At 42.7% G+C, this 15,467-nt stretch overlaps 2 protein-coding genes and 1 long non-coding RNA gene across 3 annotated transcripts; 1 reads left to right on the forward strand and 2 right to left on the reverse strand.

Annotated features, from left to right (window-relative positions):
• Positions 1-624: 624 nt before the first annotated feature.
• On the reverse strand, positions 625-1,396 carry LOC133713758 (17.8 kDa class I heat shock protein-like). Its single transcript, XM_062139788.1, has one exon. It carries the CDS (start codon positions 1,302-1,304, stop codon positions 828-830), a length of 477 nt encoding a protein of 158 aa, XP_061995772.1. The 5' UTR covers positions 1,305-1,396; the 3' UTR covers positions 625-827.
• A 4,007-nt stretch (positions 1,397-5,403) lies between these two features.
• Positions 5,404-8,167, reverse strand: LOC133713616 (uncharacterized). The gene is made up of 3 exons (XR_009848153.1): positions 7,789-8,167; positions 7,263-7,323; positions 5,404-6,217 (listed from the first exon to the last, which is right to left on the reverse strand). It is a non-coding gene; the product is annotated as an uncharacterized LOC133713616 (long non-coding RNA).
• Positions 8,168-11,618: 3,451 nt separating this feature from the next.
• LOC133716882 (UDP-glycosyltransferase 76F1-like) lies at positions 11,619-12,682 on the forward strand. Its single transcript, XM_062143526.1, has 2 exons — positions 11,619-12,155; positions 12,285-12,682. The coding sequence occupies exons 1-2, from the start codon at positions 11,663-11,665 to the stop codon at positions 12,680-12,682; spliced, it is 891 nt and encodes a 296-aa protein (XP_061999510.1). The 5' UTR covers positions 11,619-11,662.
• Positions 12,683-15,467: the final 2,785 nt, after the last annotated feature.

Consider the following 15,467-nt stretch of genomic DNA (forward strand, 5'->3'; position numbering starts at 1 on the left):
TGCCATTTGTATTAATTGGACACATTGTCCAACAATTTGAATATAATTCATAAATTCAAGTAAAATTAGAGGAATCTATGGGTTCTCATAGATTTCAGGGGTGAAACAAAGTGGTGGTTTCTCCTACATTGTAGCATTGTAAGTATTTTTGAGAATTGATCGTAAAATCTTAATATGTTTCATCTTTATTGAGGAGTTATCGTTGTTTCATGACGGTTGTCGATTACAATCAAGATGTTAGGTGCTTTGCAAATTGCAACCTCTACAGATGGGGTGGGGAGATTTTGGGCTTTAAGGTTTTGTGGCCTAGGCTAGATTAATCTAAATAAAAGTGGCTTGCTAACATCATTCATTATTTTAGAATTAGGCGATCTACTCTTCACACGCTCATTCCTACTTTCTAGTTGGAGTTAGGAAGACTACTACAATGACACCCTTATGGTTAAATTCTTATTTTACTTTTGTGTTACATTAGATCAATTTTGTTTTGCTTAAATCCTTGAAAAGTTTCTTCAAGAGCTTACAATTTTGTTTAGCTTCGGTTGTTTCCAAGAGCTTAAAATTCTAATTTATTTTTTTTCAAAAAAGAAAAAAAAACTTCAACTTTTGGTTGAAACAATCACATTTGTTAAAAACTGAATTTTATATTATTAGCGTTAATACATTATACATTGAAAAATCCAAACGACCAAAAACCCAACAAAGCATTACATTATACGTAAGCAAATTCCATTACATAACCTCTTACAGACACCACACACACACCCCTCAACCTTTATTCCATAACCATTTCACCCCATTCTGAAAAAGCCGGTCATCTTAGTCGTCTAGTCAGAAATCTGAATGGCCTTCACATCAGGCTTCTTGACCTCCACCTTTGGCACAGTGACAGTAAGCACCCCATTCTCCATCGCCGCCTTCACCTGCTCCACCTTAGCATTCTCCGGCAGCCTGAACCTCCTCAAGAACTTACCGCTGCTCCTCTCCACCCTGTGCCACTTGTCGCTCTTGTCCTCCTTCTCCACTTTCCTCTCGCCGCTGATCTGCAGCACCTTCCCTTCATCCACCTCCACCTTCACCTCCTCCTTTTTCAGCCCCGGCAGGTCCGCCTTGAACACATGCGCCTCCGGCGTCTCCTTCCAGTCTATGCGCGTGTTCGCCACCGCCGCCGTCTCCGAGCGTGGAGCTGAGCGGGAGTTGATCAAGGGGAAGTCCTGGAACGGGTCCCAGATGTCGAGCGAGAACGGGTCGAAGATGTTGCTCCGTCGACCGTTGCCGAAAAAGCTTCCCGGAATGAGAGACATTGTGTATATATCAGCTTTGTGCGTAAGTTGTGAGTAGTAGTACTACTTGTGATTGCTTTGGAAAACTTGATTCTTGGTTTTGGGGAGTGAGGAGAGGAGATATATATATATAGGAAGAAGATGAGGGCAGTTTCGTAATGACCTAATTAATCAAGGATTCTTCGTCTCTTCCTGAAGTGTCTGGTCTTGTCTGGCCAAGGAGGTTCCAGAGAGATGGTTCTCGAAAAGTCGCGAATATGAAGAAGGCGAGCGCACTACTTAAACAAGGCTCAAGCCTGCAGCCCAAAAGGAAAAGAAGCCCAAGAGCGAGGGGATTATACTATAGCACACTAATATTATTGTATTGGTTCAAACGGTTTTGATTATCTATAAACATTTCAACCGGTGCTATTAAATTTAAGATAGTTACCAATTTCTATAGAAATCATGACAATTAGAAACGATCGTTATATCCAAAATCTTGGGCCGGATCGCCTTGAATGCTAATTAACTAAATGATAGAAATAAAATACTTGAAAAAGAAAAGCAATTGAAAGACGCATCCATTTTTTCCTAGTATGCTGATCGATGACCCACCTCGTTAATTTAGTTCTGGCACGATTTATTAGAGTACCAACTCATTTTATAACCCATCAATGGGCCGAGTCCTCCAACTTAATTAGAGTACCCAATAACTGTCAACAGCCCCACTTTTGGGGCAACAAACTACCTACAAAGTATCAATAATATTTTGAAATTTTGTGTAAAATGAACTAGACTGGACGATGAATGAAAATTTCGACTACAATAGGATGAAATTCATCCCTAATTTGTACACAAACCAAAAATTCATTCTAATTTCCCTTTTCAAAAGTAAAAATGGGATTCCTCTTGTTAGCAAAGCAAGTCAACGTAAACGTCAACGTGAATCAGTTAGCCAATAAGATGCTGTCCAGCTGTAATACATGTAGTGGTGACCTGTTGCTGATGTGCTGATGTGTACTTACAGGCTGTAATAGCTAGTTCTCTTTGCTTCGTTTTTATTTCTCTACTACTATAAATAGCTCTTGCATTGTAATAATTAGTACCACTTCATTAATTGGAAAAACTCTCAGATATTTTTGTCTGAAGCTCTCTTTTCTCTCGGTGAGTTCATCTTCTTCTTCCTCAAGCTTTAAGCTTATAGATTCATGGCAGAAATGTTATCATGGTATCAAAGCTTTGGCTCTTGATTCTACATGTTATTCTATACCAGTAGTTGTAATCGATCCTCTTCTCGCTTCCGCATTTAAGCTCATGTGTGCTTCGTCAGGTGAAACCCTAGATCTGTGATTTCTACGTTGTTTCTACGTTTCAAGCTTTCATACTTCATCAGCTACTTGTTCTTAGTAATGGCACCTACTGGTGAGCTTATTCCTTTCTCTAATTTTGTGACTCTCAATATGTTAATGTTTGGTTGAGATCTGAAGCTGATTATAGCTATTCACTACTTCGATCTGTGGAAAATTGTTGATAATAGTATATAATCTGTTGAGATGTTGATGATCCTCTTGAACTGTGGAATTGATGATAATAACTTCAAGTTTGTTGAAGATCTGTGATAGCATAATAGAGTGATAACATAACCGTGTTATTGTGAGCAAAATCTTTGATAAAAGTTGTATAACCTGTTATTTTGGAATAATCTCTGAAGCTATGGCCATGTCACAATCTGAGATCAACTCTCTGCTTAGCACAATAACTGTTCGATTGAGTGAAAACAATTTTGTGAAGTGGAGCTTTCAGTTTCAAGCTGTGCTTGAGGGTAATGATCTTTTTGGATACTTTGATGGCTCATACCCTTGTCCTCCTCATTTTGCTCTCACTGAGGAAGGTGAAATCACTAGTGAGATTACTATGGCCTATAAACTGTGGAAGAAAACAGATAAGAGCAACTCCAACAGCTTCCCTATAATTTTTGTATAATAGGGAAGCAAAAGTCAAAGCTTTAGCATCTTTTTCTTCTCCAACTCCAACAGATTCCCTATTTTACAGCAATCTCTAAAATCTCCATATTCCTTCTTAAATTTTTAGAGATTGCTGTAAATATAGGGAATTTGGTTTTCTCTTTCCTCACTTTCCTTAAAATAGGGATATTTATAGGGAATCTGTTGGAGCAAAAGATGCTCATTTTTCCCTAAAGTAGAGAAAAATCAAAATATGGGGAAGCTGTTGGAGTTGCTCTAAAGCTCTTCTTGGTCTTCTAATGGCTACTCTTGATGATGATATCATGGAAATTATTGTTGGCAGTAAGTCCTCACATGAGGCTTGGCTTGCATTACTTGAGAGGTTCTCTACTGTTTCTAGAGCTAACATCATACAGCTCAAAACTGATCTTCAAACTATCAAGAAAGGAGCAGATACTATTGACAAGTATCTTCAACGCATTAAGCATGCAAGAGATCAACTGAGCTCTGTTGGAGTAACACTTGTTGATGAGGATATTGTGGTTGTTACACTGAATGGTCTGTCAGATGAATATGCAATGATAAAGACTGTCATCAGGGCAAGAGACACTCCAATTTCACTGAAAGATTTCAGAGCTCAATTACTGGCTGCTGAAAGAGATATTGAGTCACAGCTTGTGCCTCATATATCTATGTCTGCAAAAGGGTCATCCTATAGAAGCAACAATAGCTCACACTTTTCTGGAGCATCAGGTTCTTACAATGGAGACAAGGGAAAAGCACTGTGGAGTGATAACAATTCTAAGTCTCAGACCTGGAACAACAATGGCACATTCTCTCAACACAACAATCCAAGTGGTGGAGGATTCAAGAATTATAGTGGAGTTGAGTGTCAAATTTGTGGAAAGAGAGGACATACTGAGAGTAACTGCTATCAGAAAATTGAGTGTCACATTTGTCACAAAAAGGGTCACATTTCTAGCAAATGCTTTCAGAATCTTGCTAATACTCAAGGATTTGAGTATAGAACCAATGTTGGTGCTTCTCCAGAATGTCAAATTTGCAGCAAGAAGGGACACACTGCTATTAACTGTTTCTATAGAGGGGATATCCCACCTGATCATCCTTCTCTATCTGTGGTGGTGTGTCAATTTTGTGGACTGAAGGGACATGTTGCACTTAACTGCCATCACCGAAGCAACTATGCCTATCAAGGCTCTGAACCTCCAGCTTCCCTCACTGCTATGACTGCTCACACTGGTTGTACTGGTGCAAGTTCTTCAAACTCATCTAGCTCTAACAATGCTGAGGTGTGGATTGGTGATACTGGTGCAACTCATCACATGACATCTGACTTGAGAAACCTATCTATTGCTCATCCTTTTGCCTCCAACAACACCATTACAATTGGTAATGGAGAAGGTCTGTATGTTAAGCATATTGGCTCTGGCCAAATTACACCTGCAAAGCATACTTTTCAGCTAAACACTGTGCTTCATGTTCCTAGTTTAGCAGTTAATCTGCTTTCTTTTAATAAGCTATGCAAGGATAATCATTGCTTCATTACCATGGATGATATTGACATCTGTGTGCAGGACAAGGCATCAAAAGCTCTCCTTTACAGAGGAAAGAGTAATGGGGAAGGTCTTTTCCTTTTCAAAACAGCAAAGCTCACACCACCATCTCAATCTGTTCATACTGCATTTGTTGGAGCTGCTGTCAAATGCTCTCTTTGGCATCACAGGCTTGGGCATCCTTCTTTAGATGTAGTGTCTAAAATGTTGTCTTTGTCTCAAGTCAAGTTTAATAATGACAGAACTTCTCATATGTGTTCTCATTGTCTTAGTGGCAAAATGCATAGATTACCTTTCACTGAGTCTATCTCAAAGTCAGTTACTCCTTTTCAAAAGGTACACTCAGATCTTTGGGGTCCTGCTCATTGTTTGTCTATTGAGGGTTTCAAATACTATGTAACCTTCATAGATGATTGTACCAGATTTGTGTGGATTTATCCACTGATCAATAAATCTGATACTTTTGCCACATTTGTCAAGTTCTACAGTTTTGTGTTTACTCAGTTCAAGCACAATATTATTTCTCTGCAAACTGATGGTGGGGGTGAATATAACAGTAAAGCCGTTAAGAATTTTCTTGATCATAAAGGCATTGTACACTTTATCACTTGTCCTCATACCCCCCAACAAAATGGGGTAGCAGAAAGAAAGAATCGACACATTGTTGAGACTTGTATTACTCTTATGTCTGCAGCTCACCTGCCTAAACAATTCTGGTTTCATGCTGTTGCTCATTCTGCATTTCTCATTAATAGAATGCCCTGTGTCTCTTTGCATATGTCCTCTCCATATATCCAACTCTTTGGTTCTGCACCTGATCTTGGTCATCTCAGGATTTTTGGTTCTGCATGTTATCCTTTTCTTAGACCATACTGCAATGACAAGCTTGATTCTCGGACAACTAGATGTGTATTTTTGGGATATGCCTTGGGATACAAGGGTGTTTTCTGCTACAGCATTGACAAAAACAAGCTTTGGATGTGTAGACATGTTATTCATGTGAGTCAGTGTTTCCATTTCACTCTTCTAGTGTACTTCCTTCTCCTTCTCCTGCCTCACCATCCCATTCTTCCTCTTGTTCTTTTCCTGTGTCCTCTGTCCCTGTTAGTTCTTCCCATCTTTCCCCACATATGATGCCTGTCCTCTCTTCTGATCAGCTCCAAGTTGTTCTTCCATTTGTCTCTCAGCCTTCTGCTTGACAGGACTCGCCCCGAATTTCACCCTGAAATCCGAGGTGGCCCTGCGGGGCCCACCTTAGAGATAACTCTACCGAGAACTGGTCGAGTCACCCCTAAAGTGGACACCCAAAATAGTAACCCACAATAGATCAGAGCCAAACAAAGAAGTGCGGAAGCTATTCGTCAACTATGCCTCGATCCATGTACGCCCGACCTCAACTAATAACTCCTGCAAACTGGGCATTAGAAACCGAAAGGCCCAGGGGAAAGTAGACGAAAAACGTTAGCGTGAGTGGACAAAAATAAACAATTTAAAAGAAAAAGGATTTCATACTTTCCCACATTTATTTCAATAAAAACCGATGCATGCAGCAATTAGAAAAACACATTTAGCTTTAAATCCAAGAATTCCAGAACGATAAATCAACTAGCCTCGCTAGTCACGACATTCGAAAACTATATCGTAAAACCGAAATCTCGTTTCTCAAAAAGATAAGACCAGCCCCGCTGGCTACAGTGAAAATCAGACTAGCCCCGCTAGTCAAGCAACGATAAAATATGGGGAAGAAGTTTCACCATACGAAAGAAGGGAGCCTCCCAGGCTCGGGTCGGAGTGTCCCACACTCTGGAGCATCCCATGCTCTGCTCTTACTCACCCACAAACACATAGTAAGCAGGGAGGAGTACTAATAGGCTAGCTAGCAATAAATATGACGACCCAGGTATGGTGGGTAAAAACTATTCAAAACCAATAAATCCATAAGGCTTCCCCATGTCCCACAAATAAAGAAAAACGCGGGTACGATTCCCAACCGTACCCGGAAATTCTCGTAAAACGTCGTATAAATCGACAGCGTGTCCCACACGCTAAGAAAATAATTAGATCATCAACAAGGCATTCCCAATGCCAAAACCGAAAGTCGATAGATAAATAAGGAATAACTGCATCGAAATCCCATTTCGAAAAGCTTTCCAGAAATCTCAAAACCACGAATAGAAATATAATTAATTCCGGAAATCACCTCGGAAAAATAATTCGTCGAAATTCAACATCAATTATAAATTCGAATCCGAGCATAACAAATTAATAACCGAAATTCATAACCGGAATAAATCATAATTACTTCATGAAAATCATTATTGAAAGCAAATCCACGTGATAAATCGAAATAAATTTCCGAAATCCATTCGTATGCTCGAAAGTAATATATTAATTAGGTAAAGCATTAATTCAAGAAAATAAACGCATGCATCATTATTTAAAAACAAACGTCCACTCACAGTACTAGTTGGCGACCACGCAAACGAGTCCCTTCATCTAGCCGTAGCTCGCAACATTGCCCTGTACACAATTATATTTCCGTAAACGGCAATCTGATAAAATAAATACGAACCTAAACGAAACCCGAAAATCTCTATCTCCAATACTTCTCAAATTCCACCCAAATCTCTTCCACAACACCAATTCCTCAATCTACATATTCCACAATGAAAACGAGGGAAATCCAACGGCCGGATTTCCCACAATTCCATCACAAAACTTCAAACTTCGGAAATTCACAAACAATTCCAAACTCCTCCAAAATTCACCAAACTTCACATACAAGCTCTATGATAATTATAGAATTTAACTAGCCAGAAAATGAAATTAAAAAGCTACCCTAGCCGCCGCTACCGCCGCCCACAGTGGCGGCGCCGCCGCCACCGCCACCAGCTCCGATGGCCACCAAACTTTGGCAGCAGCACCTACTCAACGGACCCAATAATTCTTTCAACTGTGACCAAGTCAGAAAATGAGCGGAAGTACCTCAACAATTAAGGAGAAGCTTGAACTCAAATTGTGAATAGTGACCGTAATCTTCCAATCGTCGATTCTTCCTCTACACTGCAAATCATGGCTCAAGGTTAGGGGGAAAATGATCCTTGGCAAAAACCGAACCTTCGACGCCGGTTTGGTGGCCGGAGACGGCCGGAATCGCCGGAAATCGACGAAACTCCAAATTGCTACAGTGAACTTCACGGCTCAAATCCAAGCTCCTCGGGCCGAGCCACCGCAAAACACCACCACAGGCGCCTAGAGGGAGCGGAGACGAGTCCGCCGGTACCCTCCGTGCACGGCCAGGTGGCCGGAAAAGGAAAGTGGCCGAAGTTGCAGAGCGACGAGGAGAGAGAGAGAAAAACGCGGGGAGGAGGAGAGAGGGAGAAAAAAGAAAAATTACCGGCCTCCACAGTAACTTTTCAAATTTTTACTACTTACCATGAACAGTAACTTTTACCTTTTCGCTTATAACTTTCGCATACGAACTCCGATTTTTACGTACCACGTATGCACGCGCTCGGTTTAACGTCCCCTACAACTTTCATGAAGAACATTTTCTCAAATTTTGACCCGAATAAAAAGTCAACTTTTAGGGCCCCCTAAAAGTACCGAAACGACAATAAAAGTGAAAGTAGTTGTCGTTTACCGTCCAAATGACTAGTAAACGGGTAAATTTGGGTTCGGGACGTAACACTGCTGGTATCCTAGCCTTGGCTGATGAGGGGGTTCAGACTACTATACCTATATCTGGTTCATCTTCTTCTTCTCGTAGTGATATTGTGGTTGACAATGGAGGTGACAATGGAGGTGATATGAATGACAATGACAGTGGTACCAGTGATGGGAATAGAAATGATAGCTCTGAAGAGGGTATTTTTAGTGATTCATCTCAGTCTGTTGAAAATGATGCTGTACAAGATAGTGGTCAAGTGTTTTCTCAAGAGTTGCAGTTTATTGTTGATCCTGCACTTGCATACAACAATCATTCCATGATGACTAGGGCCAAGAATGGAATAGTCAAGAAGAAATCGTTTGATGAGTTTTGTGCTTATTCCTGTGTTGTTCAACACAATTTACTTGATGAATTGTCTTACTTTAGTGGCCTCAGTGCTGTTATGGACATTCATGATCCTGTTGAGCCAAAAAGCTTTAAAGCTGCTGTTGGCAGGCCTGAATGGAATATTGCTATGAATGAAGAGATGGATGCATTGAATAAACAAGGTACATGGCAACTGGTTCCATTCCCAGAAGATAAAAATATTGTTGGGAGTAAATGGGTGTATAAAATCAAGAAAAATCCTGATGGAAGTGTTTCACGATATAAAGCAAGATTGGTTGCTCAGGGATACAGTCAAGAAAAAGGTCTGGACTATGATGAAACCTTTAGTCCAGTTGTAAGGCATAGTACAGTAAGAATTATTATTTCTCTAGCTGCAATGTATAACTGGGAATTAAGGCAACTTGATGTTAAGAATGCCTTTCTGCATGGTGATCTTAAAGAAGAAGTATACATGCATCAGCCTCAGGGTTTTGTTGATCCAGTTCATCCCAACCATGTGTGTTTGTTCAAGAAATCTCTATATGGTTTGAAGCAGGCACCAAGAGCTTGGAATGAGAAATTCACTAATTTTCTTCCTGCCTTGGGATTCAAGTTTTCTCATTCTGATCCGAGCTTATTTGTTAAGATCACGAGTAATGGAATAATTGCATTGTTACTCTATGTTGATGACATTGTTATTACTGGTTCTGACAAAAATGGTGTATCAACTGTTGTATCTGAGCTCAATGATGTGTTTGACATGAAAGATCTTGGGCCTTTGTCTTATTTTCTGGGAATCAATATTCAGTACAATGACAAGGGTATCTTCTTGTCACAGGAGAAATATGCAAAGGAGTTGATAGCCAAAGCTGGTTTAGAAACTTGCAGAGAATGTAACACTCCATGTTTGCCTCATCTGCAGCTTTTCAAAAATGAAGGTACACCTCTGTCAAACCCTACTCTCTAGAGGAGCATTGTTGGTGCATTACAATACTTGACATTTACCAGGCCAGATATAGCTTATGCTGTAAACACTGTGTGTCAATTCATGTCTTCTCCAACTGATGTGCATTATGCTTCTGTTAAGAGAATCTTGAGATATTTGCAAGGCACCTTGACTAAAGGGCTATTTTACAAGTATGGTAATAGTGTTGCTTATATCAATGCCTTTTGTGATGCTGATTGGGCTGGGGACATTAATCAGAGAAGATCAACTACAGGCTTTATTGTTTATCTTGGACATTGTCCTGTCTCATGGCAATCCAAGAAACAAGGATCTGTCTCTAGAAGCTCAACTGAGGCTGAGTACAGAGCTCTTGCTAATACTGCTGCAGAGATTTCATGGATGAGACACATTCTATGTGATCTGCAAATCAGGATTCCTGCTCCACCTTTGTTGAAATGTGACAACCTTTCTGCTCTTGCTCTATGCTCAAATCCAGTCTTCCACTCAAGGATTAAACATCTTGATAATGATTTTCATTTTGTCTGAGAGAGAGTTCAAAGGCAAGATCTTCTCCTCCAATATGTACCCACAGAGAGCCAAACTGCTGATGTTTTCACCAAAGATCTTCATAGTCCTGCGTTTAAGCAGCATTGTACCAATCTCAGTGTGTTATCTCCCGCTGAGATTGAGGGGAGGTGTTAGCAAAGCAAGTCAACGTAAACGTCAACGTGAATCAGTTAGCCAATAAGATGCTGTCCAGCTGTAATACATGTAGTGGTGACCTGTTGCTGATGTGTACTTACAGGCTGTAATAGCTAGTTCTCTTTGTTTCGTTTTTATTTCTCTACTACTATAAATAGCTCTTGCATTGTAATAATTAGTACCACTTCATTAATTGGAAAAACTCTCAGATATTTTTGTCTGAAGCTCTCTTTTCTCTCGGTGAGTTCATCTTCTTCTTCCTCAAGCTTTAAGCTTATAGATTCATGGCAGAAATGTTATCACCTCTCACCAACTTTGTAAGAACGCAGCTGATCAAGAGCTCAAAGATACAGCCACAGCTTAGTTCAGTAGTACCACAACCATCAATTACGATCTCAAGTCATATTATATACTGAATTTTATTAATTAGATTGGTTGCCACCATCAATAATGCATTGTATGAAATTATGAATGCAGAAGCCAAATAGACCCTACAACATCTCAGCAGTTTATAACTCACTGAGTAACAGTAAAATATGTAAGAGCATGAACAACACAAATGCTCAATGACGAGGCTGAAAACAATAGCTTAACAAACTAACTTGCTGAAGGGGGAACTAAATCCTTTCACCCACCAACCAACATTCACCTTTCGAACTCAATAAAGTTGTCGATTCAACGGAATTAACTTCACCTTGGAATTGTGAGTCACATTTAACGCGCGTATAGATGGATGAAATTGACTGGGAGGGACTGCAAGCGCTAGCTCAACTGATAAACACCGAAAAGATTGGTGAATAACCAATAGTGGTTGCTCAATTGTTTGGCTATGAACATGCAACCCGACTGTACAATTCCAATCAATAGCACATTCCTTCTTCTCTCTTTGTAACATGCATGCCTTCACTGCAAAATTTCTTAGTATATGGTTGCCTTTCATTATGTTCCTCATAAATGATGGTCCATCTTCGACTTTATTTTTTTGTGATAACTGCATGTAACCAACAATAAGATCAAGATTCATCAGAAAGGTTGTTGGCTAGGTTGCCCTTCAGAAATGACAGTGTATATACTATAAAGATTCCTAACCTAACCAGGCACAAAATTAGATACAATACAATAAACTATATAGGCTAGAGACCAAAGAGGCCTAAAGTATTAAGCAAACACAGTCCATGAGTCCTTGTAAACTTCGAATGGAGCAGAGGAAAGGCCGAAGGTTGATACTCTTCCCATTTCCCTTGCAAGGCCATATAAACCCTATGCTTGAGCTGGCCAACATTCTACACTTCAAAGGCTTCTCCATAACAATCATCCATACAAACTTCAACTCTCTCAACCCTTCAACCCATCCACAGTTCACCTTCCACTCAATCTCAGATGACTTATCTGAAAGCGAGGCTGCTGAAGAGGATCTTCTCCTTCTTCTTTCTCATCTCAACGCAAAGTGCAGTGAACCTTTCCGGGAATGCTTGGCCACCTTGTTGTCTAGTGTAACGGAGGAGCCTGTTGCTTGCTTGATCTGTGACCCACTCTTTGACTTCACTCAGTCTGTTGCTGAGAGCCTTATGCTCCCATGGATTCTGCTAAGGACCAGTGGTGCTTCTTCCATTGCTGTCTATTCTGCATTTCCACTCCTGCGGGAAAAGGGTTACATTCCAAAGCAAGGTACAGGTTTCAAGTTTCTTGTTAAAAGGGCAAAATGTAGATTAAAAATCTTTCCATTATATTGCTTGAGCTTGTCTACCGCTTACTTAGGAATCCTTATGATTTCCTAATTTCTATTTTTGACACTAGACTCTCGACTGGAAGAGACGGTGACAGAGCTTTCACCTGTCAAAGTTAAAGATCTTCCGATGATCCACAGTTCCGACCCAGAGAGATTTTATAAACTAGTACGCTTCATTACATATGAAACCAAGGACTCATATGGATATATCTTTAACACTTTTGAAGACCTTGAACAAGATGCACTGGCCACAATTCGCAAGAAATTTCACATTCCAGTTTTCCCAATAGGTCCATTTCACAAGTGTGTCCCAGCAACCACTTCTGCAAATAGCTTATTATCACAAGACCGGAGCTGCATTTCATGGCTAAACACTCAAGCACCAAAATCTGTTATCTATGTTAGTTTCGGGAGCATTGCCGCAATAAACGAAGCTCAGTTTTTGGAGATAGCCTGGGGATGTTAATGTCTAAAAGTTCGGCGGTAGCTGAACCTTTGTTAACGCTGATCCGGAGGGCGGATCGATACTTGTGACGTTCTCAAAGCCTCCGCTACCTGTCAAGTAAAATACAAAGGGCGTCAGAGGGAGACCGCGCTGGGCGGTCTTCAACTCTCCGATGCCTAAGTTAGTCAATGTATTTATGTTGACAAAGTAACAGTAGGTAAGTATTGAATGCGTAATTAATGAGGAGAGAGGAGAGAACCTTTTATAGGTGAGGAAGCGGTTGATCTTCTCTTTGTTTTCGATGTGGGACTGATGTGCTTCAGTCCCCAGCTCTGGGAGCTTCTGATGCTACCTTGGCGCGGCGCGTGGCGGCGCGTTGGCGGTGATCTGGGGGTGATCCGCCGCCGAGGTTGTAGCCCGCCTGGCGGTGTGTTTGCATGTCATTCCTTTGGTTGGAATTAGTACCTTTGGCGGTCGAATGAGCGTGGCCCATTATAGCTAATTATGCTTGCAAATGTACAAGTATGTACAAGTCCCCCAATTCCCCAGTCAAGGAGGGCAATCTTGGTTGGGGAGTTGTTCGGCGGTTCGAAGCGTTTTCTTCCGCTAGGCTTGCAAGAGCATAATTAGCGTCAGTGCGTTGTCAACCATGGATTTTACTGAGCAAACGCTTTATACCCTTTCGGGTGGGCCTCTGCTAGGCCCCCCAGGGAGTCCCCCACTCCCCGGCTAAGATAGACCTCCGGATGGTCTGTAAATTGTTTGTTGAGGGGGAGCTGCGCGGAGCAGAGGGTGTTGGGTAGCGAGCCCAATCTTTAGCACCCAAGTGACGGGGGTCAACGTGCCTGATCAGGGCCGTCGTAGACTGTTGACACAAGTCCCCGTGTCTCGTAGGGACCGTCTGACGGTAACGCCGCGTGGCGGTCGTTGTCAGAGTGAGGCGTGGCCTCGGGATCCGCCGCTGGCGGAAGTCCCCCGCTGATTGGAGCAGGAAGCAGCGTCCAGTAGACGTGCCTGACGGTATTTTATTGAGCGATACTGCGCTGAACAAAGTACGCGGCCTGCAAGATGATAAGGGGCTCCGCTAGAGGTGTGTAGCGGAAGATGCCCCGCTTGCAAGATGTCAAGGGAGAAGTTCCGCTGGCGGGGTTTCGCTCAGCGGAGACTTCGTCACTTGGAAAATGACAAGGGAGAAGTTCCGCTGGCGGGGTGTCGCTCAGCGGAGACTTCGTCACTTGGAAAATGACAAGGGAGAAGTTCCGCTGGCGGGGTGTCGCTCAGCGGAGACTTCGTCATTTGGAAAATGACAAGGGAGAAGTTCCGCTGGCGGGGTGTCGCTCAGCGGAGACTTCGTCACTTAGAAAATGACAAGGGAGAAGTTCCGCTGGCGGGGTGTCGCTCAGCGGAGACTTCGTCACTTAGAAAATGACAAGGGAGAAGTTCCGCTGGCGGGGTGTCGCTCAGCGGAGACTTCGTCACTTAGAAAATGACAAGGGAGAAGTTCCGCTGGCGGGGTGTCGCTCAGCGGAGACTTCGCCACTTGGAAGATGACAAGGGAGAAGTTCCGCTGGCGGGGTGTCGCTCAACGGAGACTTCGCCACTTGGAAGATGACAAGGGAGAAGTTCCGCTGGCGGGGTTTCGCTCAGCGGAGACTTCGGACGGTTGGGGAATCCATCGCAAGTGGTTACTTCCACCAGACGCTTCGTCTGGTGGTGGTTAACATGTGTCCAACCCGTAGAGGGTTAGCGTGCGGAGGTCTGTCTCCTAAGCCTAGCCGTCTTCTCGCCATTAATGATGGTAATCATGGATTCCGTAACCGAGGCGACGCCTCGGTTAATCCGGAGAGTAAGTGGAAGATCGCGACACGTGTACGGCCGGTGCGTGATGTCGTTTTTAGCGGACGGCTGAGAACGCGCTGATGTTGACATAAAAGGGGGGGAAACTCAGCGAGATTTGACACTTTGGCAAAAGCTTCAAACGCAGTCGTCGTCTTCCTACCTTGCTCGTGTGATACCGAAGGGAGAGGCTGCCAGAGTTTGGAGGTATCGTTTCCGGAAAAACGAAGATTTTCCTCCCTGAAGGCTCTCGCTCACCATTACTCCGGAGCTTTCGTCACTAAGGTTGGTTTCTTGATTTCTGTCCCTGTTTTATTGAATCTGCTATTTTCTGGGTTTTGGTGTTTGTGGATTTTGGGAGTTTTTCTGTGCTTTTCCGTGTTCTGAGGTGTGAGGTGAGATTTGGGGGGGGGGGGGGGGGGTGGTTTATTGTGGTTGGCAGAGAGTTGGTGTCTAGGGATGTGCTAGATGGTCGAATCTGGGTGGAGTGTGCTTGTTCTTGTTTTGGCATTTTCTGGGTAAATTGCCCTTGATGTTCTTGGCTGTGACTGATGTAAGAATAGGCTAGATCTGTGTTTTTGCTAACTGGTGTGGGTTTTAGGGTTTGGGATGGCTAACGTCATAGAGATTTCGAGCAGTGAGGATTCCGGGTCTGACGTGTCATTCAGCGCGGCGGATAGGGCTTTTATTGACTCGTTGCGTCCGTCTGCCCATGCAGGAACCTCACTGCCAGAACCGCTAGAGGTTGAGCCGCTACAGACCATATTCTGGGAAGTAGCCATGGGTCGTGGTCCACGTCCAGAGAGCTCTAGGGCGGGCGAGGCCGCTGCTGCAAAAGCTAGGTGCGACGAGCGTTTGGTGAGCAATAGCGCCGCCAGCGGCTCCGCTGAGGTAGAAGAAACGGCGGGGGAGCACGTTGAGTCAGCGTGGTTCTTCCCGGAATGCACTGCTGTTGATGAGGCAGGAGGGC

The sequence above is a fragment of the Rosa rugosa genome, chromosome 6 (assembly GCF_958449725.1).
Source record: "Rosa rugosa chromosome 6, drRosRugo1.1, whole genome shotgun sequence".
NCBI lineage: Eukaryota > Viridiplantae > Streptophyta > Magnoliopsida > Rosales > Rosaceae > Rosa > Rosa rugosa.

Coding starts and splice junctions, on each gene's coding strand:
- LOC133713758 (XM_062139788.1), bottom strand. CDS start 1,304: ATGTCTCTCATTCCGGGAAGCTTTTTCGGCAACGGTCGACGGAGCAAC.
- LOC133716882 (XM_062143526.1), top strand. CDS start 11,663: ATGAGTCCTTGTAAACTTCGAATGGAGCAGAGGAAAGGCCGAAGGTTG. Junction 12,156..12,284: donor GGGTTACATTCCAAAGCAAG/GTACAGGTTTCA, acceptor TTTTGACACTAG/ACTCTCGACTGGAAGAGACG.